Below are 25,103 nucleotides of genomic sequence, written 5' to 3' on the forward strand. Positions count from 1 at the left end.
ATAAACTACTTTGTGTAAAATAATATCAATTTGCTACCTTACCTTTCCAAATCACCGGACTTGAATTCTTATGAGCATCCATGGGACCAACAAGACACACGTGTGTGCTAGTGTCAACCCCCATCTCAGACCCCTAATCAGCTCCGACAAATGCCACAGAAATAATAATAAAAAAAAAAACAAAAACAAAAACAAACCAAGCAAAGTCTTCAATTTTTAATCATACCATAAGATAATATTACGTTTAAAATTCAGACAGGATTTTAAAATATGATAATTTTGTAATTTGCCTTTGTATTAAATTCGTTTTTCTTTTCTTGAAATCATACATCGATTATAAATAAAACGCATATGAAAATGTGTGGTAACTTTATTCCAGAATTTGAACGTGTCTACCTTAATACGCTGCGCTTGATCGCTAAAAACTGTGTATAATAGGTGAATTTAAATACTCAACTCAGGTCAAGCAGATTGTTCCAGTTGAATCAAAATATACCTACTGAATTTACTGTTATGTCCCTGTACGAGAAGATAACAATAGTACTAATATATAAAATGTATTTCTAACAATATTGATTAGTTTTTATTAATGTTCATCAGTGTAAAACTTAGTAACATCTGAAATAAAAATCTGTTCCAAATAATCAATAGCAAGATAAGTCAAGCAATTTATGTATAAACGTTTAAAATTAATAACTTTTGAAGAAAAAACTCATAAGAGAACAACCATTTGATTTTCTTGGGAGGGGCAGGAGAAATTTTAAAACGGATATCCTGGCAGGAAAAGGAATAGTCTGCATCGGAACAGATGAAATTGAAAAGTCAATCCGAAAACAACATAATCAAAATATAAATCGCTGTATCTTTATTCCCATTTGAGATCTAACACCGATGGGTAATAGTTTCACTTCTGCAGGATTTTGAATCTGACTTGTTCGTCGGAGTTCTAGTAATAAGCATTGCGCATTCATGAATTCGTATGGAGTTGTGGTATGATTGTGTAAAAGAAAACCAAAAAGAGACTAATTGACGAAGCAGCTGGTGTACTGACATGGTCACGCTATATAGAATGATGTCCTAACAAGACAGATATTTAGCTAAGGATTCAAAAAGGTAAAGTCGAAATCATTCCTACCAAATTTTGTTGACACAATCTCGAGTTCGTGATTGATATGAAATATCTGTTTCGCATGCAGACGACAACGGATATGTTCTTTTTGTGGTACTTGTTACTTCAAAACGACCGAATTATGACTTATGAGTTTGAATATCCTTTTTTCTTCCGCCTCTCCTTGGTAGCTTTGTGGTACATTGCTTTAAATTTTCGTGTTTGTAATCGAGTAGACATTCAAATGGGAAAATGTCTACCTTTTATAAACAAAAAAGAAGACGTGTTATAATTGCCTATGAGACTACTCTCCACAAGATGTCTGTTTGTTTTGTTCACACATCGTTGTCAATACAATGGAATTTGATGCGACTGTCATACAAGTGAACTTAGCAAGCTATAAAACCAGATTTAATCCACCATTTTCTACATATGAAAATGTATGTACCAAGTCAGGAATATGACTGTTGTTATCTATTTACTTGATGTGTTTGAGCTTTTGATTTTTGCCATTTTATTAGGGACTTTTTGTTTTGAATTTTCATCGGAGTTCGATTTTTTGAGATTTTACTTTTTTTTTGTAATGGCTTAAAACAACATTTCTCTGAATCAACAGACATATCATGATGTTACCATTTTTTCCCGCAAGTTTTGTTTATATACTAGCAAGCAAAGGAAAAAAAACCTTGATATCCGGACATTATAGATTAGGGTAAATTGTCGAAAATACAGTGAGAATTTAAAGAATAGTTTTTTTTTTATTGTATTTGAACTATAATAGAGTTGTCGCTCTATTGTTTAACTGATCGAACAAATGTGTTTAGCCACAAGATTCATTGTATTACCAATGCATGATTACATCAAAATCATAAACCAATATTTGTTAAATATGTCATGCATCTAAGGAGCTGGTTACTCGCAACTTATATTTCAAATTCGTGAATTAATGAAAACAACACGTTATGAATTTCATGCATCCGAAGCGCTTTTCTGGGTTTACCTTCATCAGGAACACTGAAAGCCTATGATGTGTAAGAACCGAATAATATGAATTTGGGGACAGTCGGAAAGGAAAATGAACATGATGTATATGTAAGCATGAACAATTTACTGCGGAATACATACAATTCATGGCAAAAGAAAACTGTTTACTTTGCTATCTTGAATAAGTTATTAGATAATTTTCATATTACAGACTTTTGAATCCGGAATTTTTATTTTTTCAACTGGCTGCCTTCTCTCTGGTTGGACATCATAGCAATCGGTCAATCAATAGCAACTTAAATACGTAAATTCAAGATTTTATTCGGTACAATTTTGAGGGAAAGTTTACAGTTTAATCCTTTCTAAACATGACTAAATTATCAAAAAGTAGTAAACTTTCTACCCAAATTGCACCGTTTATATATTTGATTTTACTTCTTTTGGTTGCTCGTAATTGACCGAGTACATGTACCAGGATGTTTAACCACAGAGTTAGCAACCTGTCGAAAAAATATAGAACTCGAATTCAAAGCTGGTAATATGATATTAGACTTTTTTTTTTGATTTTTTACTACTTCAAAATTTCAAATCGAAATAGCAAAACAAATCACAGATGTTTTTTTTTTGTCCTGTATGCATTTGTATTGGCAAGATAATTTTCCTAATCACTTTCTTTTAAAAGTATTTTTTATGTTCTCACAAAATGATATCACATTCAAACTACAGATTGTTAAAAAACTGGAAGGCATAGAAAATAAAATAAAAAGTTGCAAAGCCATAGATAGACATGATAGACGTATGAAAATAAATCTTTTTGTTAGTAGTTGCGGTATTTGATTTCTAAGAAAAGTAGTAAAATCTTGAATGTATTTATATCAAACAAATAAGCAACAATTAATGTGTCTTATATCAAATCCATTTTTTTTAAATAATTTGTCAAAATGAAGTTTTTATCATGCTTTTTTCAAAAATACTATAAAAGTATGGGTCATCGGACTTTTTTCTACGCTACAGGTTGTGCAAAATTGTCAGATTTTGTTATATTATGCATGGAAAATCCAATTGTGTGTGATAAAAAGAAAACTACACCATAGAATTAAGATAAAATGTGAGAAGATTGCTATTATAACACGCCTTCAGATCATAATAGGTTAAAACTTTCTATTAGATTTTTTTTCTTAACTGAGTTATCTCCTCTACGATCTAAGTTATCTCCCCTACTATCTAAGTAATGATATGAATTTAGGAATAGTCGGAAAGGAAAATGAACATGATGTATATGTAAGTATGTAGCGCCACCTGTGTACATATACACATCAACATCAATGAAACTCACAAGAAGGACAACCGCTATCAGAACAATTAAACTCCGCGATATCTATAATTTTATGACAATTTAGTTTTTTACCAAATGAATTTTACATAAGTCACCTTGTAAGATTTTTCCCTTTTTTAAAAATACATGTAGATTTTAGTTCAACAATGCATGAAGAAGATGTTGTTATTCGCTATCGCAACTTTTCAACTGCACCTAAAATGAAAAATAAAATTCAATAATACGCTTTTACAGATCAATCAATCAATAAATAAATCAATCTACAAAACAAAATATCAATCTGTACTTCAATGTCCTATCGATTTGCGGGATTTATAAATACGCATTCTATTCCTGTTAGAATGAGGACATTGAATGTGATACATAGTCTTAGACTAGTATACTTTTTGTTTAGTACAAGGATTCCTTACTGTTCTCTGAGAAGTCCGTAGGTATAGCCTGTCTCAAAGCAAATTTTCTGTCACTCTCATATTTTAACCTTCATTCTCAAACGGTAATCTTAATTTCTCGCCCTGATCATGTTCGAATCACTTTGCAAAGTTTTTGAAATATTTGCCAATAAACGTTTTAGCAAATAACATATGTTTTTTTTCTTCTTCAAAGCTGAAGATTTAGCTTTTTAATTTTAGCTCATTTATATATTTTGTAGTTTGGTTATCACTGAACCAGTACACATTTCTGTTTAGGGGCCGGCTGAAACATGCCTTCGGGTGCCAGATTTTCTCGCAGTGTTGAAGACCCATTGGTGGCCTTCGGCTGTTTTTTGCTGTTTGTAGAAGTTGTTGTCTCTTTGACATATTCCACCATTTTCATTCTCAATTCTATTATTACCTTTTATACTTGGTTCAGTATTGGGTCGATAATTTTAATCCAGTCAGCTTCTGACCTGTTGGCTTGGTCATCTTCAGCCACTACTACGTCATTTATCATAAAGGTCGGAGTTGAAGTTATTCCTCCTAAAAAAGAATTCTGGTAAATAAGCAATGTAAGATTGGGGAACTCTGTAAATGTTCACATGTATACGTACATGTAATAACCTAGTTTTTAATCAATAATTATGACCCAAAATGTTATTAAATAACAAAATGAGAAATACTTAGTATTAATTTTGTTTTCAAATTGTTCCTTCATTTTAATCACATTTTTAAGTCAAAGATATGTTATTTTTTTTATTTTATTTTATCTGCGACACAAATCCATGCATGTATATTTCGTATACTCATAGAAACTATTCAAAAACTTGATGTTATTTAAAAGAAGATCGGAGATAAAAAGGAATTATAGAAAAGAAACTCCCTAATTTTATCTAAGAAATAATCCCGTCATTTCATGCTCTATGTTAATCTTAACATGGGTAGGTAATAAATGTCGATATTTTACACTGAGCGTTAGCGAAGAATAAAACATGGTCAAATTTAAGGCCTACCCAAACATGTTAAAATGAGCAAAGAGCATGACATGAAGGAATTATTTCGAGTCTAATAGGACTCCTAGTGTAAGTCGAGTGTACGAAAATACCATAGAAATATTTGAATGTTCTCGTTTCCTCCTTATGAATATGAACATTTCATTTTCATATTTAATAAGTTTAAAAACTAATAGCAGGGGAAATATATGATGTTTTAATAACAATATTTAATAAACTTATATGTAAGTTACTGAAATATATATAATTTACAAGGATAAACGGAAAAAACGAGAATAACAGTTAGTTTGTGCGCATGCGTCAAAAGCATTTTGTGCTCATTAGAACACGGCTTTGTTATAAGGATAAGGACGTCATATTAGAATGATAGATAATGACTGGGCCAATGATCATCAGTATACTGTTGTGTAGATTCCATAAATTGAATTATTATCTACTGTCTTAGATTTATTATTTATAAGGAGGAAAATAAATGCTTACTCGAACATCCATGTATCCATTCGACTCGACACTCGTGATTGATTCCACTATTTGTTACCAGCTGTTTGAATTCGACTTCCGGCAATCCCATGCTCTTTGCTAGCTCAATCATTTTCCTTAAAAAAAGAACAATGTCACAGATGATTATGAAATCTCCGGGAAACAAAAAATAAACCAATAGAACTGTATATAATTTTCCATCTACATGTTTTGCAGAAACGATTTAATGGTTAAAATAGTTTATGAGCAGATTTAACAGCTGCAAGCTTATTAAGCATGTTAAGTATACACTATTATATTACAATTATTTTTTTTTTCCAAAAAAATTCATTCATCGATACATGTACTCACTAGTATTTATCATGTCGTGGTATGTGTCGAGATAAACCTGAACAAAATGGCCTAGAACTTTAAATGTTTATTATTAAGGAAGTTCGCGATTTTTTTTCCAGATTTTTGTAATCCTCTGGTTTGAATTTGAATGCATTAAAAACAATTCCCCATTGACACCCATGTTTTCTTTGTATTAATATTTTATATGATTACGTGTATGATTATAAGCCATCTGTAAAAGTCTTAAGAAACAAGCACATTGACCTTTATTTTATTTTTGCTCAAACTCTTTTGGTTCCTTTATTAATTCCCTATCAATATATACTAGTGTTATAAACAGCTTGTTATTTTGAAACTGAGTAGCGAACTTCCTTAAGTTGTCTGTCTTTGACTAGACTAAGTGTAAATACGTTGCTTTCTTTAAAAAAAAGAAATGCAACACGTGAACCCAAGACAGCTGTTTTTTTTTAATTGAAATAGTTCATTATGAATAGAGGAAGAAAATACTGGTGTTAAATCACATGTTTAACCCCGCCACATTCTGTTTGTATGTGCCTGTCCCAAGTCAGGAGCTTGTAATCCAGTGGTTGTCGTTTGTTTATGTGTTAAATATTTGTATTTCGTGCAATTGTTGTATGTGCCTGTCCCAAGTCAGGAGCTTGTAATCCAGTGGTTGTCGTTTGTTTATGTGTTAAATATTTGTATTTCGTGCAATTTTTGTACCAAAATTATGCCGTTAGTTTTCTCGTTTGAATTTTTTAACATTGTCATTTCGGGGCCTTTTATAGCTGGCTATGCGATATGGGCTTTGCTCATTGTAGAAGGCCGTGCGGTGACCTATATTTGTTAATTTATGTGTTATTTTGGTCTCTCGTGGAGAGTTGTCTCATTGGCAATCATACTACATCTTATTTTTCATATTTATTAAAAATATGCGATTATGTGTACATTCACAAGTCAGTTGAAAGTGTAAATTCTCGTATCATAGGTTTTACGTGCTACTAAGAATGCTTTGTGGCGTCACCATTTCCATTGAAAACGCATGCTTAATACGAATTCATATGACATACGAAAACATATGATTTGACCATATATACAGCTACTATTTCAATATGAATTTTAAAGCTTGACTATTTTATTTATAACTTGCGAATGTTTTCCCCTATGATAACACTTTTGCAAATCACAATTTCTACAAACCTGATGTCCTATGCAAATTGTACAAACTAATCGCAATTTTATCCTGGTATATATATTTTTTTCAAACATATTTTCACTTCAAAATCTGGTAAAAAAGAAACGGAAATACCGTAACGTTTCCGATTTCGGTTCTGTTGTAAGGGATTTTAGTTGTGACGTTATTTTAGTTATGACGTCATATTCAATGTAAACAAAGAAACGCTATCATCAGGTAACGTTTTTTCATATCAAATACTAATTTAAAATGAAACTGTTATTGATTGTGTTTCTCCTAGATTTTACTGGACTGATAAAATATATATTTCACCCAAAGTCTCATGACAAACGAGACCTAAAAAGAAGGAAGTATATTTCTGCGCAGATGCGGGAATTTAAAAAAGTGAAAAAAAAGTTAACGATTTTGAGTTCATAATCCAATGAAAATTCATTTTGTCAACACTGTTCATCGGAACAATTTCAAACTTGTTTTTGAAGAATATTTTTTATTCCCAATTTATTATGACCCATTTATGGGCATTATGTTTTCTAGTCTGTGTTTGTTCGTTCGTCCGTTCGTCCGCCCGTTCGTTCGTCTGTCCCGCTTGTTTGTGGTTGAGGTAGTTTTTGATGAAGTTGAAGTTCAATCAACTTGAAACTTAGTACACATGTTCCCTATGATATGATCTTTTTAATTTTAACATGTTTATTGCCAAATTACAGTTTTTATCCCATTTGTAGGGTCCACTGAACATAGAAAACGATAGTGCGGATGGGGCATCCGTATACTATGGACAATTTTTTTTCAAAAGTTTTATGAAAACCTGAACATACTCTCAAAATAACCAAGCTTTATATGGGGAGGAAGTCCCCTATTACGGTAGAAAAATCAATCAATAAAAAAAAGGGAAAATTTCCCGAATTTTTCAATATACTAATGAACTCAAAATCGTTAACTTTTTTTTTTAGACTTTTTTAAATCCCCAGATTTGCGCAAAAATCAACTTTTTTTTCCGGTCTTGTTTGCATGAGACTTTGAATAAAATATATATTTATCAGTCTAGAAAAATATAGGATTGAAACTCAATACCAATTCATTTTTAATAATTGTTTGATATGAAAAAAACGTTACCTGATGATAGCGTTTCTTTGATTACATTGAATATGACGTAATAACTTAAACAACGTCACAACTAAATCCCTAACAACAGAAACCAAAATCGGAAACGTTACGGTATTTTCGTTTCTTTTTTAACAGATTTTGAATTAAAAAAAAAAAAAAATTCATACAGACTTCGTCCCCATTCACAGGTAATGCCTGCCTCATATTAAAAAAATATGTAGATATAAAAAGTTACCAGGATTAAAATAAGGTACGCCAGACGCTCGAATGAAAAAAGTTAAAAACGTCAAATAAAGTACAAAGTTAAGTTATCTATCCTTTGGGTAGAAAATCCTTAGCATTTCGAAAATGTCATAGTAGGACAGTTATTAAAAAAATAAAACAAAAGAGAAATAGCTGGAGGACAGAATACCGTAAGTAATGCTTGGAAGTCACATGTCAAGCACTTACTGCCGTGTCCTGAAATTAGATGAGAAAAGCGAAAATGCACATTTTCGAGCGAAATTAATATTATTGTATGCACGGGGTATTTTAGTGCACGAAATAGTTAATAAAAAGTATACGCACTGGCACTCAGTATAAAAATTGGCATTTGCGTCGTCAAATATACAAGTCTAATAAATTGAATTCGGATTTCAAGTTACCTCAAGTGTTTTGACTCCGAATACATTGATATTTTATCCGGCATTTTTGTGAACGCAAACCGATAGCCTATTTGTGCAGGTTGATGTATAATGTGAATGAATCAAGACGTGTAGAAATGTAATAAAAGAGGGACGAAAGATACCAAAGGGACAGTCAAACTCATAAATCTAAAACAAACTGACAACGCCATGGCTAAAAATGAAAAAAGACAAACAGAAAAACAATAGTACACATGACACAACATAGAAAACTAAAGAATAAACAACACGAACCCCACCAAAAACTAGGGGTGATCTCAGGTGCTCCGGAAGGGTAAGCAGATCCTGCTCCACATGCGGCACCCGTCGTGTTGCTTATGTGATAACAAATCCGGTAAATAGTCTAATTTGGTAGGTCACATTCAGGAAAGGGAAGGGGATTGTAGTTACGACGTAAGGAACATATCCGATAACTGTTCAAATGCAAGTATATATATTACAATTAATTATATTCTATTAAGAATAAATTCATTCTCAGTATAAACTTAAAAAAGAATATTCTTTTAGTCTAATAGTATCTATTAATGAGATTGGATATTTTTTACAAAATGGGTCATTACATATCAATAAACTATTTCCAGGTTTATTGTCACAATGCACAACAGCACGCTGTATACTTCACACATAACGAGTAGAGGGACCGTATCAAAGCATGAATTATAAGCGTTATAATTATACTTGATATTTAATAAACGTTCACATTATTAAAAATAACATGTTTTTTCAGAAGGCAAATAGTTTCTAACATATAAATGAGTTTATGAATGCAATCTATTCTTGATTGGTTTACTTTCCAAATTACCATTTAACTTTGATTGTTGAAAATTACAATGCCACGTGGTAGCCTATCCATAGAGGGACCGTATAAAAGACATAAATAACTACCTGTATAAATGATCGAAAAATTTCGAGACGTTCCGAAAATCTTGATTTCGAGAATATCGAGTGGCCCATAGACACTGCCAAAACTCGCCAATATATAAGCGTGAACACCTCAAAGCGTGAACCCCAACCCAGATTTAAGATAATAAAAAGATGTATAAGATTTATTATTCGGAGGTTGTCTTAACATTGAAAATAGATTTTACTCAAGTTAATTTCCAACTGATCAATAAGCTTTCAAATATATAAATACTCGAACTTTATGGGAAACTTTCTTTTTGAATTGGGACCTCGTTGGCCAAGATATCTTCGTAGTATTAACTACTGCATCACTATCCCTTCAACACTACGATTGCGAGTTTCCAATTCCGTATATGGCAGGTATCTGTACGAGTTTTCCCCCTCGAAGATCGGTGATTCTCTCCGAGCACTCCTGCTTTTCTAGCAATAAAAAGGGACAGATACGAAATAGCACAATTATAGTACGTAAAGTAGCGTTTAACACATACCAATCAATCAATCAATTAATCAATTAATCTATCTCTTTAGATTCCGATGAAGGTCTGATGTTTATTATGTACACCGTTATTTATTGACCATGGTTTATCAAATATAACTTTAATAGATCATTCAGTACATACAATATAACTTGGTCCTCGGTGAGTGTCTTATCATAAAATATATCAAGATGGCTGTATACATTTTGTGCCCAGATAAATGTCATGTTCCTGTTGGTCATCTTGTCCACTGAATGGGTTCCCTGTTAAATAAATGATGTTTATATATTATATATAAAAATACTAAATTTGGAACATAAAAAGTGTATGTTGTTTTGATTAGGCCATTGTATGTACTTTTAAGCATATCTATTATTTCTATATTAGAGTGGATAAACAATCTAACGAAATGAGCATAAACTGTTTGTTTAAAGTAGTACGCTGATTGAAAAGAATAAAACTAATGTTTCAGGTAAAGATGATTTCCTATGGATTTGGCTTTTATATAATATCCCTATTGGTAATTATTTCACGTGTTTCTGTACATTTTCTACCTAATAAAATGCCTGTACAAAGTCAGGAACATGACTGTTGTTTTTCTTTCGTCTTATGTGTTTTGGCTTTTGATTTTGCCATTCGATAAGGAACTTTACGCTTTAAATTTTCTTTAGAGTTCGATAAATTTTTTTAATTTTACCTTTCATTGGCCTTTAAAAAAATAGATTTTAGTGTTACTGATGAAGTTAAATCCGGAAAAACTTAATAAGTGTCTTTTTCGTATTTGTCAGCTATTCTTTTTTGAACGATATATTTTCAAAACTTTAAGTAAAAGTCATAGCATTGAACGTTTTCTCCTAAGACACAACTTATGAAATTACGACAGGCGTTCTCAATTTACCTAAAGAATCAAAACTTACCATAGCGACTAGGAAAGAATTTCTATGATACAATAAAGGAAACAGATGCATGCGAAATCTCAACTTGTCTGGTCCGTAATGGTCTGCAAGTTTTACCATGGTTGGAAAAGCAGCTTTGCTGTCTGGACAAAGAGGTCCCATGTAGACATCGAACTCGACTAGCGCACTATTAGTACTTCGTTCTCCATATATAAATCCCAAAGGTCTTGGAGGTACACGAGTAGTTTCAATAGCCAATGGAAGTATCAAGAAAATAATTTTACTGAACATCTTTTTCTGCAATAAAAAAATTAGAAACATAAGATTATTCAGAAGATAAGAAACATAACAACATGCATATTTGTGATAAAAAAATGTTTACTTATGACAAATTTATCTTTCAAGTGCATGTTTTACTGCATGTAATTCGTGTGTAAAACTTTTAAGTTGAGAACGAAAATTAGGTACATTTGCAAGTGATAATTATGTCCTGGTAAAATATGTCTGGGCAGACAAATATTACTAGTAATAAAAGTCCATGGTTACAGAATTTACTAGTATATTTAGTCAGATGTTAGTAATGTATGTCCCCAGACTAATTTTCCTAGGAAATCATGTCCATGTTATTAATATTACTAGGTAAAAATGTCCATGCCCTTTATTTTAAAAGGAAAATTTATAAACTATGGAAACTCAATATTTATGTTTTATTATTGTTTAAGAGTTGTGCATAAAACCGTTAATAGAATTCATGTCCCTGACTAATTTCCCTAGAAAATCATGTCCATGTCATTAATATTCCTAAGTAAAAATGTCTATGCCCTTTATTTTAAAAGGTAAATTCAACTGTTATATTTTAATATTATTTTACAGTTGTGTATCAATATTTTAGTTAAATTTATACTTTTCCAAGGACTAGCTAGGTTATAACATACATGTCCTTTATTTTAACAAGGAAAAAAACAATGAAACTTTCCTATCTAAACTAAGATCTTTTTTTCCATTTTTAATAGTTTTTATAATATAATAAAAACTTATAGAAAACAAGTCTTAGTATGTGACATTTTTTCGTAGGAAAATAAGTGCCAGACATATTTTACTAGCTATGGACTTATTTTCCTAGCAAAATTTGTCCTAGGACTTGTATTCCTAGTAAAATCATGGATATGGACTTCATTAACGAGGAAAAAAAGTCTGGCGGACAAATTTTCCTACCGGACGAAATTTACTGTTACAGTTTATCATATTTACGGCTTTATTTTACATAAACAGAGTATTTTTATTTGATTCATATTTCCCCACTCTTCCACATAAGTGCAGCGAACTCAAATTTAAGGAGAGATAAAGTAACATTCATAATAGTGTTATATGTAGCAAGAAAATAATTATGTTGAACCAATGTTTTTCTTTTCCTTTCTTAAAGCTTATTATTGTTGCTTTCTTCTCATATTCTATCTTAAAATTCTATGCTGTAGTTTAATTTTTATTACACAAAATTGGATTTTCAATGCATAATCTATACAATTTTGTACAACTGTAGCATAAAAAAGCCTGGTGAACCTGGAGCACCCCCCATCCCCTATTTTGTACTAAGATTTTGGATTTATGAAGACGCATGGTCAATAAAAAGTTACGCATATATAAAAAGTATTATTGATAAGTATTTGATTATACATTGACATTTATTTTCTATTTAAAGAGGCAGGCGGCTTTTTTGCGGAAGATCTGATCAAAAGACGGATATGTCTTATAATATATCGCGTGTTCATATGTAGATTGGTTAAAAAGTCACATAAAAATCCGGCAGAAGTGAAACTATATACGCATTGGTGTAAGATCTCATATGAGGATAACAAATTCAGCGATCTATATTTTATTTAGATTGTTTTGCGAATTCATTTCAACTGAAACAATCTGCTTGACTTGAGTTGAGTATCATCGTATTATACAGTTTTAGCGGAGAAGCGCAGCGTATATAGGTATACATAATTTTTAATATAACAATTAATGCTTTCGGCTACATAACGTGAAACATTGTTTTTAGATTTTATAGATAAAACGTATTAATTCAGAATTTAAACCTGTGGTCGATGTATAACTTTCTAGAAAAGGAAAAATAATTTCAAAACAAATGCAAATTACAAAATTATCATAGTTTATCCTGTCTGAATTGCAAACGTACACTCTTATTATCTTATCTTATGGCATGATTTAAAATTGAATACTATTATTTTGTTGTTGTTGTTTTTTGTGATTTTTATTTTTTTAATTTCTGTGGCATTTGTCGGAGCTGATTAGGGTTCTGAGGTGAGGGTTGACACTGGAACACGTTCATCCAGTTGATCCCATGGATGCTCATAAGGATTTTTGTCCGGTGATTTGGAAGGCCAAGGTAGCACATTGTTGTTATTCTGCTCAAGGTAGTCCATTGCTAATCGTGCAGTGTGAGGCCGAGCATTTTCTTGCTGGAAAAACTCTTGCTGTCGCTCTATAACAATACATGAGGCGAGGTTGGAGAATTTCGTCTCTGTACGTCTGAGCCGTTAAATTATCAGAAACATGTACCTATTCCTTATTCCGGACATTTTAGATAGCCGCCCACATCATCACACTTCCGTCACAGAAGCTGTCCACTTCTTGAACACATGAGGAAGCTAACCGTTTATTCTTGCGCCGGTAGACAGGAACTCTTTCATCACGTTTCTGATGCATAAAACTGGACATCACTGAAATAATCACTGAGTCAGATTATTTTATCCATTATGTTGGATTGCCTAATTTCTGTGCTACTGCAAGCAAAGATTTGTAAATTGTACGAAATCAAACAAGTCTACTAGGGCATTGATTCTGGGGTACCACAAGGTACTGACCTGAGTCAGGTGATATTCAGTCTTCATACTAATGATATATTGGTTGATATGTTGTTTGGCCAGTAGAAATATCTAAACGATCAGATCACATTTCCTTTTATAAATATGCAAATGTGAAAACTATTCAAAAGAGACCGAATGACGAAGATGTTTACTGTTGTACTAAAATTGTTCTGCTTATAGAATAATGTCCTAACACTAAATGATTCAAAGTTTGGTGACTGCTTAGTCTGCATCTATAGCTAACCCATCGAACTAGAGACAAAATATATCACAAATGCATGGAAGTCTGCTTCATATCTTGACTAACATTTTAAAATTTACTATGACTACAAACTTTACGACAAAAAAAAGACGATTTCATCTTCTTTTTTTTTTATAATTTTCATTTCTATGTAGCAACATTCCAGCAACGCCTATATATGTTAGTCGCGACATTCAGAAGCTTGTGTTTTCTATCATGATTATCTTAATAGAGGGTTGTTGCTTACAAGACAGATATTTAGCTAAGGATTCAAGAAGGTAAAGTCGAAATCATTCCTACCAAATTTTGTTGACACAATCTCGAGTTCGTGATTCATATGAAATATCTGTTTCGCATGCAGACGACAACGGATATGTTACTTTTGTTGTAATTGTTACTTCGAAACCACCGAATTATGACTTATGAGTTTGAATATCATTTTTTCTTCCATCTCTCCTTTATAGCTTTGCGGTACATTGCTTTAAATTATCGTGTTTGTAATCGGACTGTTTAGAGCTCTGCGAGTAGACATTCAAATGTGAACGTTTTACCTACTATATATATAAAAAAAAAAGATGTGTAATTGTCTATTAGACAACTCTCCACAAGATGTCTGTTTGTTTTGTTCACACATCGTTGTCAATATAATGGAATTTGATGCGACTGTCATACAAGTGAGCTGAGCAAGCTATAAAACCAGATTTAATCCACCATTTTCTACATATGAAAATGCATGTACCAAGTCAGGAATATGACTGTTGTTATCCATTTACTTGATGTATTTGAGCTTTTGATTTTTACCATTTGATTAGGGACTTTTTGTTTTGAAATTTCATCGGAGTTCGATTTTTTTGAGATTTAACTTTTTTGTTGTAATGGCTTTAAACAACATTTCTCTGAATCAACAGACATATCATGATGTTACCATTTTTTCCCGCAAGTTTTGTTTATATACTAGCAAGCAAAGGAAAAAAAACCCTTGATATCCGAACATTATAGATTAGAGTAAATCGTCGATAATACAGTGAGAAAGAATAGTTTTTTTTTATTGTATATGAACTATAATAGAGTTGTCGCTCTTGTTTAACTGATCGAACAAATGTGTTTAACCACAAGATTCATTGTATTACCAATGCATAATTACATCAAAATCATAAACCAATATTTGTTAAATATGTCTTGCATCTAGGGGGCTGGTTACTCGCAACTTATATTTCAAATTCGTGAATTAATGAAAACAACACGTTATGAATTTCATGCATCCGAAGCGCTTTTCTGGGTTTACCTTCATCAGGAACACTGAAAGCCTATGATGTGTAAGAACCGAATAATATGAATTTGGGAACAGTCGGAAAGGAAAATGAACATGATGTATATGTAAGCATGAACAATTTACTGCGGAGTACATACAATTCATGGGAAAAGAAAACTGTTTACTTTGCTATCTTGAATAAGTTATTAGCCAATTTTCATATTACAGACTTTTGAATCCGGAATTTTTATTTTTTCAACTGGCCGCCTTCTCTCTGGTTGGACATCATAGCAATCGGTCAATCAATAGCAACTTAAATATGTATATTCAAGATTTTATTCGGTACAATTTTGAGGGAAAGTTTACAGTTTAATGCTTTCTAAACATGAGTAAATTATCAAAAAGTAGTAAACTTTCTTCCCAAATTGCACAGTTTATATATTTGATTTTACTTCTTTTGGTTGCTTGTAATTGACCGAGTGCATGTACCAGGATGTTTTACCACAGAGTAAACAACCCGTCGAAAAAATATAGAACTCGAATTCAAAGCCGGCAATATGATATTAGACTTTTAAATACTTGATTTTTTACTACTTCAAAATTTCAAATCGAAATAGCAAAACAAATCATAGATGTTTTTTTTTGTCCTGTATGCATTTGTATTGGCAAGATAATTTTCCTAATCACTTTCTTTTAAAAGTATTTTTTATGTTCTCACAAAATGATATCGCATTCAAACTGCAGATTGTTAAATAACTGGAAGGCATAGAAAATAAAATAAAAAGTTGCAAAGCCATAGACATGATAGACGTATGAAAATAAATCTTTTTGTTAGTAGTTGCGGTATTTGATTTCTAAGAAAAAAGTGGTAAAATCTTGAATGTATTTATATCAAACAAATAATGTGTTTTATATCAAATCCATATTTTTTTTAATAATTTTTCAAAATGAAGTTTTTATCATGCTTTTTTCAAAAATACTATAAAAGTATGGGTCATCGGACTTTTTTCTACGCTACAGGTTGTGCAAAATTGTCAGATTTTGTTATAGTATGTATGGAAAATCCAATTGTGTGTGACAAAAAGAAAACTACACCATAGAATTAAGATAAAATGTGAGAAGATTGCTCTTATAACACGCCTTCAGATCATAATAGGTTAAAACTTTTTATTGGATTTTTTTTCTTAACTGAGTTATCTCCTCTACGATCCAAGTTATTACCCGTACTATCTAAGTAATGATATGAATTTGGGAATAGTCGAAAAGGAAAATGAACATGATGTATATGTAAGTATTTAACGCCACCTGTGTACATATATACATCAATATCAATTGAACTCACCAGGACAACCGCTATCAGAACAATTAAACTCCGCAATATCTATAACTTTATGACAATTTAGTTTTTTACCAAATGAATTTTACAAAAGTCACCTTGTAAGATTTTTCACTTTTTTAAAATACATGTAGATTTTAGTTCAACAATGAATGAAGAAGATGTTGTTATTCGCTATCGCAACTTTCCAACTGCACCTAAAATGAAAAAAAAAAGAATGAGGACATTGAATGTGATACATAGTCTTAGACTAGTATACTTTTTGTTTAGTACAAGGATTCCTTACTGTTCTCTGAGAAGTCCGTAGGTATAACCTGTCTCAAAGCAAATTTTCTGTCACTCTCATATTCTAACCTTAATTCTTAAACGGTAATCTTAATTTCTCGCCCTGATCATGTTCGAATCAGTTTGCAAAGTTTTTGAAATATTTGCCAATAAACGTTTTAGAAAATAACATATGTTTTTTTTTCTTCTTCAAAGCTGAAGATTTAGCTTTTTAATTTTAGTTCATTTATATATTTTGTAGTTTGGTTGTCACTGAACTAGTACACATTTCTGTTTAGGGGCCGGCTGAAACATGCCTTCGGGTGCCAGATTTTTTCGCAGTGTTGAAGACCCATTGGTGTCCTTCGGCTGTTTTTTGCTGTTCGTAGAAGTTGTTGTCTCTTTGACATATTCCACCATTTCCATTCTCAATTCTATTATTACCTTTTATACTTGGTTCAGTATTTGGTCGATAATTTTAATCCAGTCAGCTTCTGACCTGTTGGCTTGGTCATCTTCAGCCACTACTACGTCATTTATCATAAAGGTCGGAGTTGAAGTTACTCCTCCTAAAACAAAAACTCTGTTAAATAAACATTGTAAGATTGGGGAAATCTGTAAATATTCATATAACGTATACTTATACGTAAAAACATTGGTTTTATCAATATTTATGACCCAAAATGAAATTGAAAAACAAAATGAGAAAGACATATCATTTGTTTTCAAATTGTTCCCTCATTTTGACATCGGATGACCGTGAGGGCATTTCGGTGTATTGCTATAGCCTAGACTTCTATTACGTAATATTCGTTTTGGGATTTTAACAGATCGATAAACATGATGAGTACGTAGACATCGTCAAATGCAAACTAACATTCCTTATCATTTGTTATAAACACATTACTACAATGAACACTCATCAACTACTTTCTAAAGAAGATAAATTAATAATATTAAAATGTTTTGTTATATGATATGTATATACATATAAGTGAACAATCATTAATATCTATGCACATACCACCGAAACCACTTATGGAACACCAGCGAAGTCTACAGGAAGACATATTACGAATGATCCCTGCATTTAGCATTATATTTCCCCCACCACTCGCTCAACATAGGAACGGAAGTGATGACGCCCTTAATCACACGAATGATGTTCACTAAAACCAAAGATTTTGATGGAAGTCTTTTCAAGGCTTTGTTCACATTTTGCGTAATAAGGACGTCATTTTAGAACTGTAAAATAGAGACTGGGCTAACGGTTATCAGCATACAGTTGTGTAGATACCATAAGTTGAATTATATATAGTTTTATATTTAAACATTTATAAAGAGGGAAAAAAATGCTTACTTGAACAACCATGTTTCCATTCGACTCGACACTTGTGATTGATTCCACTATTTGTTACCAGCTGTTTGAATTCCACTTCCGGCAATCCCATGCTCTTTGCTAGCTCTATCATTTTCCTTTAGATAAAGGACAATATATTACAGAGCATTATAAAAGCTCAGGGAAACAAAAAATAAAACAATAAAACTGAATATAATTGTCCTTCTCCATGCATGTTTCGCTGAATCGATTCAATGGTTACAATAGTATATATGCGCAGATTAACTGATGCAGGTCAACTTAGTAGTCCAACTAATGCATCAGTAGCGTTTCAACACAGCGGTTGCGAGTTCGAATTCCGTATTTGGGATTGTCAGTTTATCTGCCGAAGATCGTTAACTATCTCTAAGCATTTCGGCTTTCTATACCAATGAAAAGGGATGGACATGAAATACTGTGGATTCATTTATTTTCGTGGGTATCAATTTTCGTGGATTGAAAAAACTTGCATATTCGTGGATATTTAATTTCGTGGTTTTGCTGAAGTCTGCATACAAACCTATAGAAAAATTATCATTCGTTGAATATTTAATTTCGTGGTTTGACTGTGCCTACGAAATCCACGAAAATTGGTATCCAACGCATAATAATGAATCCACAGTAGCGATATAGTGCTGAAAGTAGGTATAAACATCAATCAATCAATCAATCAATCAATCAATCAATCAAATCAAATCAATCAATCAATCTTTTTACAATGATAGGAAGGTCTTTATTGATCATGCTTTATCAAATATAACTTCAATATATAAAGTACATACAATATAACTTGGTCCTCGGTGAGAGTCGTATCATAAAAGATATCGAGATGGCTGTATACAATTTGTGCCCAGATAAATGTCATGTTTCCGTTGGTCATCTTATCCACTGAATGGGTTCCCTGTTAAATAAATAATGTTTAAACATTTTGGGGAAAAAACTTTGCCTGCTGTTATATCGAAATTACCAATCTTTCAGCTGATTGGTGGCTATTTCTTTGACATAAAGTTCTGGTGATCCCAAATTTCATGAAAAAAAGTATTGTGGTTAAGCATATGTCAAACAAAATATTATTATACTTGATTTCCCCACAAACCATATAGTGTTAAATTGTGAGCGTTGTAAATAAAAAAGAAATGTTCGCGCTTTTGCACGGAAAAAAAATTTGACCCGGACCTAAAAAGTCATACCTCCCTCTTGTAGTGGTTTTTCCAAAATATTTGGATTTTACCGTTTTGATGAAGTTAAAAACAGAAAAAAATGATTCAGTCAAAGGAAACTTTTTAAGTGTATTTTTCATGATTTTTAATCTGTCTCATTTGAACGATATATTCTTATTTTCTTAATTTCAAGTAAAAGTCGGAGTATTGAACGTTTGTGTTTCTACGACACAACCATTATCATTCCGTACAAAAATTACTACGTATACTCTCTTGATTAAAAAGACAATTAGAACTTACCATAGCAACCAGGAATGAATTTCTATGATACGGTAAAGGAAATTGATGCATGCGTAGTCTTAACTTGTCCGGTCCGTAATGGTCTGCAAGTTTGACTAAAGTTGGTAAGGCATCTTGGCTGTCCGGACAAAGAGGCCCCATGTAGACATCGAACTCGACTGGCGCAACATTTGTACTTTGTTCTCCATATATAAATCCCAAAGGTCTTGAAGGTACAGGAGTAGTTTCGAAAGCCAATGGAAGTATTAAGAAAATAATTTTACCGAACATCTTTTTCTACAATAAAAAATATTAAAAACATAAAATAATTCAAAAGATAAGAAACAGAACCACCTAGTATATATTTGTGATCAAATTGTTTACTTATGACAAATTTATCTTGAGTCTATATTTTACTGGGTTAAATAATAATGTTCTTTTATGTACCGAATCTGAATCAAGTTTTATCATTTTAAACGTGCATAATAAAGGCAACAGTAGTATACCGCTGTTCAAAACTCATAAATCCATGGACAAAAAACAAAATCGGGGTAACAAACTAAAACCGAGGGAAACGCATTAAATATAAGAGGAGAACAACGACATAACACTAAAATGTAACACACATAGACAAAATCCCACGAGAATAACAAAAATAACATATATATATATATAACATTAAAACCAAATACATGAATTTGGGATAGACAAGTACCGTGACACGTCTTATCTCAATGTGAATTTACACATAGCCATTTTTTTATTTGCAAATCTCTAATACTAAAATTAGATTGAGAGAATGTGGTATGAATGCTAGAAACCAAATGACATAGCAGCAAGATATCTTAAATCGGTTTCAGACAATTTTGCACTTAGCTATGTCTGACAATAGTTATGTTTGGACTTGCAGAATATCATCAATGTGCTATCTTGGCCTTCCAAAATAAACGGAATCCTAATGATCAGCCATGGGATCAACTGGATAAACGTGTGCACCAGCGTCAACCCCCGCCTCAGACCCCTAATCAGCTTCGATATATGCCACAGATATAAAAACAAAAAACAAAATATACAGAAACAATAGTTTTCAATTTTAAATCATGCCATAAGATTTGAAATTTGATTTTGAAATTCAGACAGGATAAAATATGATAATTTTGTAATTTGCCTTTGTTTTAAATATTTTTTTCTTTTCATGAAAATCATACATGGATACCAATGTGTGGTAACGTTATTCCAGAATTTGAACGTGTTGACTAAATATTCTGCGCTTGATCGCTAAATACTGCGTAGGTAAGTAAGCGAGAACGTAAGTAAGAAATTATTTATTATAGTTACATGTGTATCATATTAACATACATCTATACAAAATGTGTAATAGGTGAATTTGAATACTCAACTCCGGTCAAGCAGATTGTTCCAGTTGAATCAAAATATACCTACCGAATTTACTGTTATGTCCCTGTACGAGAAGATAACAAAAGTACTTAGTCTAATATATAAAATGCATTTCTAACAATATTGATTAGTTTTTATTAATGTTCATCACTGTAAAACTAAGTAACATCTGAAATAAAAATCTGTTCCAAATAATCAATAGCAAGATAAGTCAAGCAATTTATGTATAAACGTTTAAAATCACTAACCTGCATCGAAAAGATAGAATGAGTAGTCAATCCGCAAAACAATCTATTTGAAAATGTAGATCTTTGTACATTTTTCATCTTCATATTAGATATATCCATGCTACCACTGATGCGTATATAGTTTCACTTTTTTCAGGATTTCGCATGTGACTTTTTCAACCAACGTATACGAGCATGCGAATTACGAACATCTGAATTTTAATCAAATTGTCCGCAAAATACCCGCTTGTTAAACTTGCGTCTTCGTAAGTCTAAAATCTTAGTACAAAATAGGAAGCACAAAGAAAAGACATAATTTTCTATCTTAATTTATAAGTTTTATACCTGAATACCACTCTCTTAAATTGCACACTTCATTCAATATCTAGGCTGATTGTTGTATGCCATTTCAAAATCTCAGATGGTGAAAGACACCCATATGCGACCTTAATCCCGACCTTGCGAGGGCCTTGTAGCTAGACCCCCCTTTTCCCACATCATCAGCTACATTAAGAAATGTTTATAGCAAAGATAATTATTGTCAGAGACGGAGTTCTAGTGTCCTAGTAATAGTATTACGCAATTATCGATACTAAAAAGAAGTATGGTAACAAGAAACCATAAAGAGACCAACATGACGCAGCTGTTTGCTGGTGTATTGACATTGTTCTGCTAAATAGAAGGATGTCTTATCACTAAAACCATTTAACAGGTCGAGAACTCTAGATTTTCTGACGTCAGAATATATTTGCATAGTAATTTCCAAAACACAAGGCCAATATGGCCTTGAAAAACTGACCAATCGACTCAATGAACTACAATGCATTGTGGGCTACTACGAGTAAACTACTACTTAAAACACGTGGAATTAGTGGGAAAACAGTCAATTAATATATTGTCTGGGACTCTCATTACCAAAGTTTTTATTCTGCAAATATATTTAATGTAAAATATATAACGTAATCTTCAATTTGCATGCTCAGATTAAAAAAATATTGTTTATGTTCTAATTCATAACTTCAAGCGAACATAAATTATTTACAAAATAAACTCAACACCTTTGTATGGGATCAGCTCGCCTGACAGTGTGCAGCAAAGCTTTAATTTTATTAAAGACAAATGCAACGTAAAAAATGTTCATCAGTGTTACTGTCTACCTAGGCCGCTGCAGGTAACAAACACAAAAACCAATCTACAAAAATAAAAACAATTTTCATTATGTACGAAAATACATTTTATGAATCAAATAAAGATTCTGTTCTTACACACATTATTATTCCCATTAATAAAAAATAACACAAATAAAATACATTAAGTGGGGTGGGAGGGTGGGAAACTTTACTGCACCAAAAGCGAACCTCGAATGACAATATCTTTAATATACAAAACCGCCAAAAGTATAGCACGAAATATTTGAAATGACCTTATTCAAATATTATGGTCAGTTCTAACTCGACCAATGAAAAACATTTAACCTATTATATACTTTCAAACACGTGTAATTTTATAAACAAATACACGTGGTAATGTTTACATACCGGTGTACATAACTTTAATAAATATATTTATGTTCTAATTCATAACTTCAAGCGAACATAAATTATTTACAAAATAAACTCAACACCTTTGTATGGGATCAGCTCGCCTGACAGTGTGCAGCAAAGCTTCGAAAAATAAAGAAAGGGTAAAGAAAAAATAAACGAAAAAATACATCATTAAATTCCAATATTATTTGTTACAGAAAGTCTATCCTTCAAAGACTCTTTAACATAACCGTCTTTGGCCGTGTCACTTTTCCACCGACCATGCTTTTTGAACAATCTGTCCTCTACACCAGCCGCTGCAGCAGCCGATGCCCCTCCTGAACGGAGACTATGCAGTCCAAATTTTTTACTATCTAAGCCTATACTCTGTAAACTTGAAAGTAGTATTTCTCGAGCTCTCGTGTATGACAACGGACCTGTACTTCTAAGTTTATAAGAATTATCAGACTTACAAAAATTAACGGATCTAAAAACAAATTCATCAGAATTTGATGTAATACTAGCTAATTTGAGATATCGTTCTAGCATAGAGACAGGACAAGTTACAAGATTAGTTCTAGAAATAACCACATCCCTCCCTGCTCTGTAAATATCAGTTTTACTCTTTGCCAAGTATAAATTTGCATGTGTAGAATAAATCTTTATATCGATACCTCTCAAATTAACTAGTTCTGAAAACCTTAAAAAACCTGCATAGCTTAATAAACACATACAAACAGTTCTTAAGTCTTTAAGATTACTATTAAGAGTACCATAAGTATGAACAATCTTTCGTAAAATGTCTGGTGTAATAGGATCTTTCTTAGTGATAAAATGTCCCAATTTTCTCTGTGCTCCTTCGTTTACAAACGTTACTAATTCAGATGTACAAGGATTATTAAATCCAGCCAGTTTATGTGCCCAGCTAATGGCGTATATTACTTCATTTATCTTGCTTGCCGATTTTGCATTCTGTGAAATGTGAATCAAATATAGAGAAACTGTATAATCAGATGAAGGTAATGGAGTAATATTATGTATTTTAGTCCACTTACAGAAAGCATTAAAGGCATACTGGTACTTTTTACGAGTGTTCAGAGAACGTGAGCTCAAGCAGTACTCTGGTAATCTAGCTTTCAATGTAGAAAGTTCATCCGAAATATCTGAATTCTGTTTCCATCTACCAACTCGAAAAATATCTGAAAAATGTGCAATCGTGAAACAAACATTATAAAATGTCAAAGTATTAAAAACTTATATACAAGTGAACCATGCCACTGTTAACATAACAGGACCTTGTCCAATATTTATTTGACCATGCCAGCTACAATGCTATATACATTAGTGCCGTGTTGAATACAACCATGCTTTCTACAATGTATATACACACTAGGGCCTTATCAACAACGACCGTGCCTGCTACAATACACATTCATGTACTAGGGCCTCGTAACTTTAACCTTGCCAGCTAGAATACACATCCGTGTACTAGGACCTCGTCCTTTAACCTCGCCAGCTACAATACACGTTCGTGTACTAGGGCCTCGCAACTTTAACCTCGCCAGCTACAATACACATTAGTGCACTAGGGCCTTGTTATCCTTGTCGCATCTAACTTCACTGCCAATACTGGAGCAATAAAAGGCTCAGTGCCAAAAATGGATTGTCTATTAGAACCACTGACAAAAATACCACTTGTATTTTTAAATTCAATAACATCAGATATGTAATCTCTGTAATTCATATTTTTATCAAAAATGAAAGGCCAATAGGTCGCAGATATCTATTTTGGTACAATTAAAGTACCTCTAGCTTTACAAGCAATTACATGTTTTATAGCTCTCAATACTAAGTAAATAGGTGGTACAATCCAATTGTTTTCACCAGACCAATTCTGAGTAAAACAGTCTACAGCTTCTGTATTTAAATTCCAGAATAAAGAGTTAAATCTTTCTAATTTTGTGTTACGAGAACTAGCAAAACGATCGACTGTATAAGGACCCCAAAGGTCGTTAATAAAAGTATAGAACAATTCTGAGACTCCCCAGTCTTCATAATCAATGAGTTTACTGATATAATCAGCATTCGAATTTTCACCTCTCGGAATCCATTGTATGTTAATGGAGATTCCCTTTTGTAAACAAATTGAAAAAATGGAAATTGCTATATCTTGCAGTTTTTCTTTCATGCTTCCTGCTTGAACAATTCTGACACAATTTTGATTATCAGTTAGCCATTTTAAGGATTT

The 25,103-nt window shown here is 32.2% G+C and overlaps 2 protein-coding genes and 1 long non-coding RNA gene across 3 annotated transcripts; all 3 read right to left on the minus strand.

The window, feature by feature from the left end:
• Nucleotides 1–544: 544 nt before the first annotated feature.
• Nucleotides 545–11,243, minus strand: LOC143076507 (uncharacterized). The gene is made up of 5 exons (XR_012978674.1): nucleotides 10,946–11,243; nucleotides 10,173–10,291; nucleotides 5,335–5,450; nucleotides 4,260–4,384; nucleotides 545–3,623 (listed from the first exon to the last, which is right to left on the minus strand). It is a non-coding gene; the product is annotated as an uncharacterized LOC143076507 (long non-coding RNA).
• A 5,422-nt stretch (nucleotides 11,244–16,665) lies between these two features.
• On the minus strand, nucleotides 16,666–20,028 carry LOC143076508 (uncharacterized). Its single transcript, XM_076252327.1, has 5 exons — nucleotides 19,729–20,028; nucleotides 19,051–19,169; nucleotides 18,251–18,366; nucleotides 17,335–17,459; nucleotides 16,666–16,823 (listed from the first exon to the last, which is right to left on the minus strand). Exons 1-4 carry the CDS (start codon nucleotides 19,996–19,998, stop codon nucleotides 17,338–17,340), a joined length of 627 nt encoding a protein of 208 aa, XP_076108442.1. The 5' UTR covers nucleotides 19,999–20,028; the 3' UTR covers nucleotides 16,666–16,823; nucleotides 17,335–17,337.
• Nucleotides 20,029–22,660: 2,632 nt separating this feature from the next.
• On the minus strand, nucleotides 22,661–23,912 carry LOC143076509 (uncharacterized). Its single transcript, XM_076252328.1, has one exon. The coding sequence runs from the start codon at nucleotides 23,585–23,587 to the stop codon at nucleotides 23,048–23,050; it is 540 nt and encodes a 179-aa protein (XP_076108443.1). The 5' UTR covers nucleotides 23,588–23,912; the 3' UTR covers nucleotides 22,661–23,047.
• Nucleotides 23,913–25,103: the final 1,191 nt, after the last annotated feature.

The sequence above is a fragment of the Mytilus galloprovincialis genome, chromosome 5, assembly GCF_965363235.1.
Source record: "Mytilus galloprovincialis chromosome 5, xbMytGall1.hap1.1, whole genome shotgun sequence".
NCBI classification, from domain to species: domain Eukaryota; kingdom Metazoa; phylum Mollusca; class Bivalvia; order Mytilida; family Mytilidae; genus Mytilus; species Mytilus galloprovincialis.

Bases quoted from the DNA above. Each gene is read 5' to 3' on its own strand.
- LOC143076508 (XM_076252327.1), bottom strand. From the start codon at position 19,998: ATGTTCGGTAAAATTATTTTCTTAATACTTCCATTGGCTTTCGAAACT. The intron at 19,170-19,728 runs GTAAGTTCTAAT...TTTATTTAACAG, and splicing joins ATTCATTCCTGGTTGCTATG to GGAACCCATTCAGTGGATAA. The intron at 18,367-19,050 runs GTATGTACTTTA...CTTTATCTAAAG, and splicing joins ACCGAGGACCAAGTTATATT to GAAAATGATAGAGCTAGCAA.
- LOC143076509 (XM_076252328.1), bottom strand. From the start codon at position 23,587: ATGTGTTTATTAAGCTATGCAGGTTTTTTAAGGTTTTCAGAACTAGTT.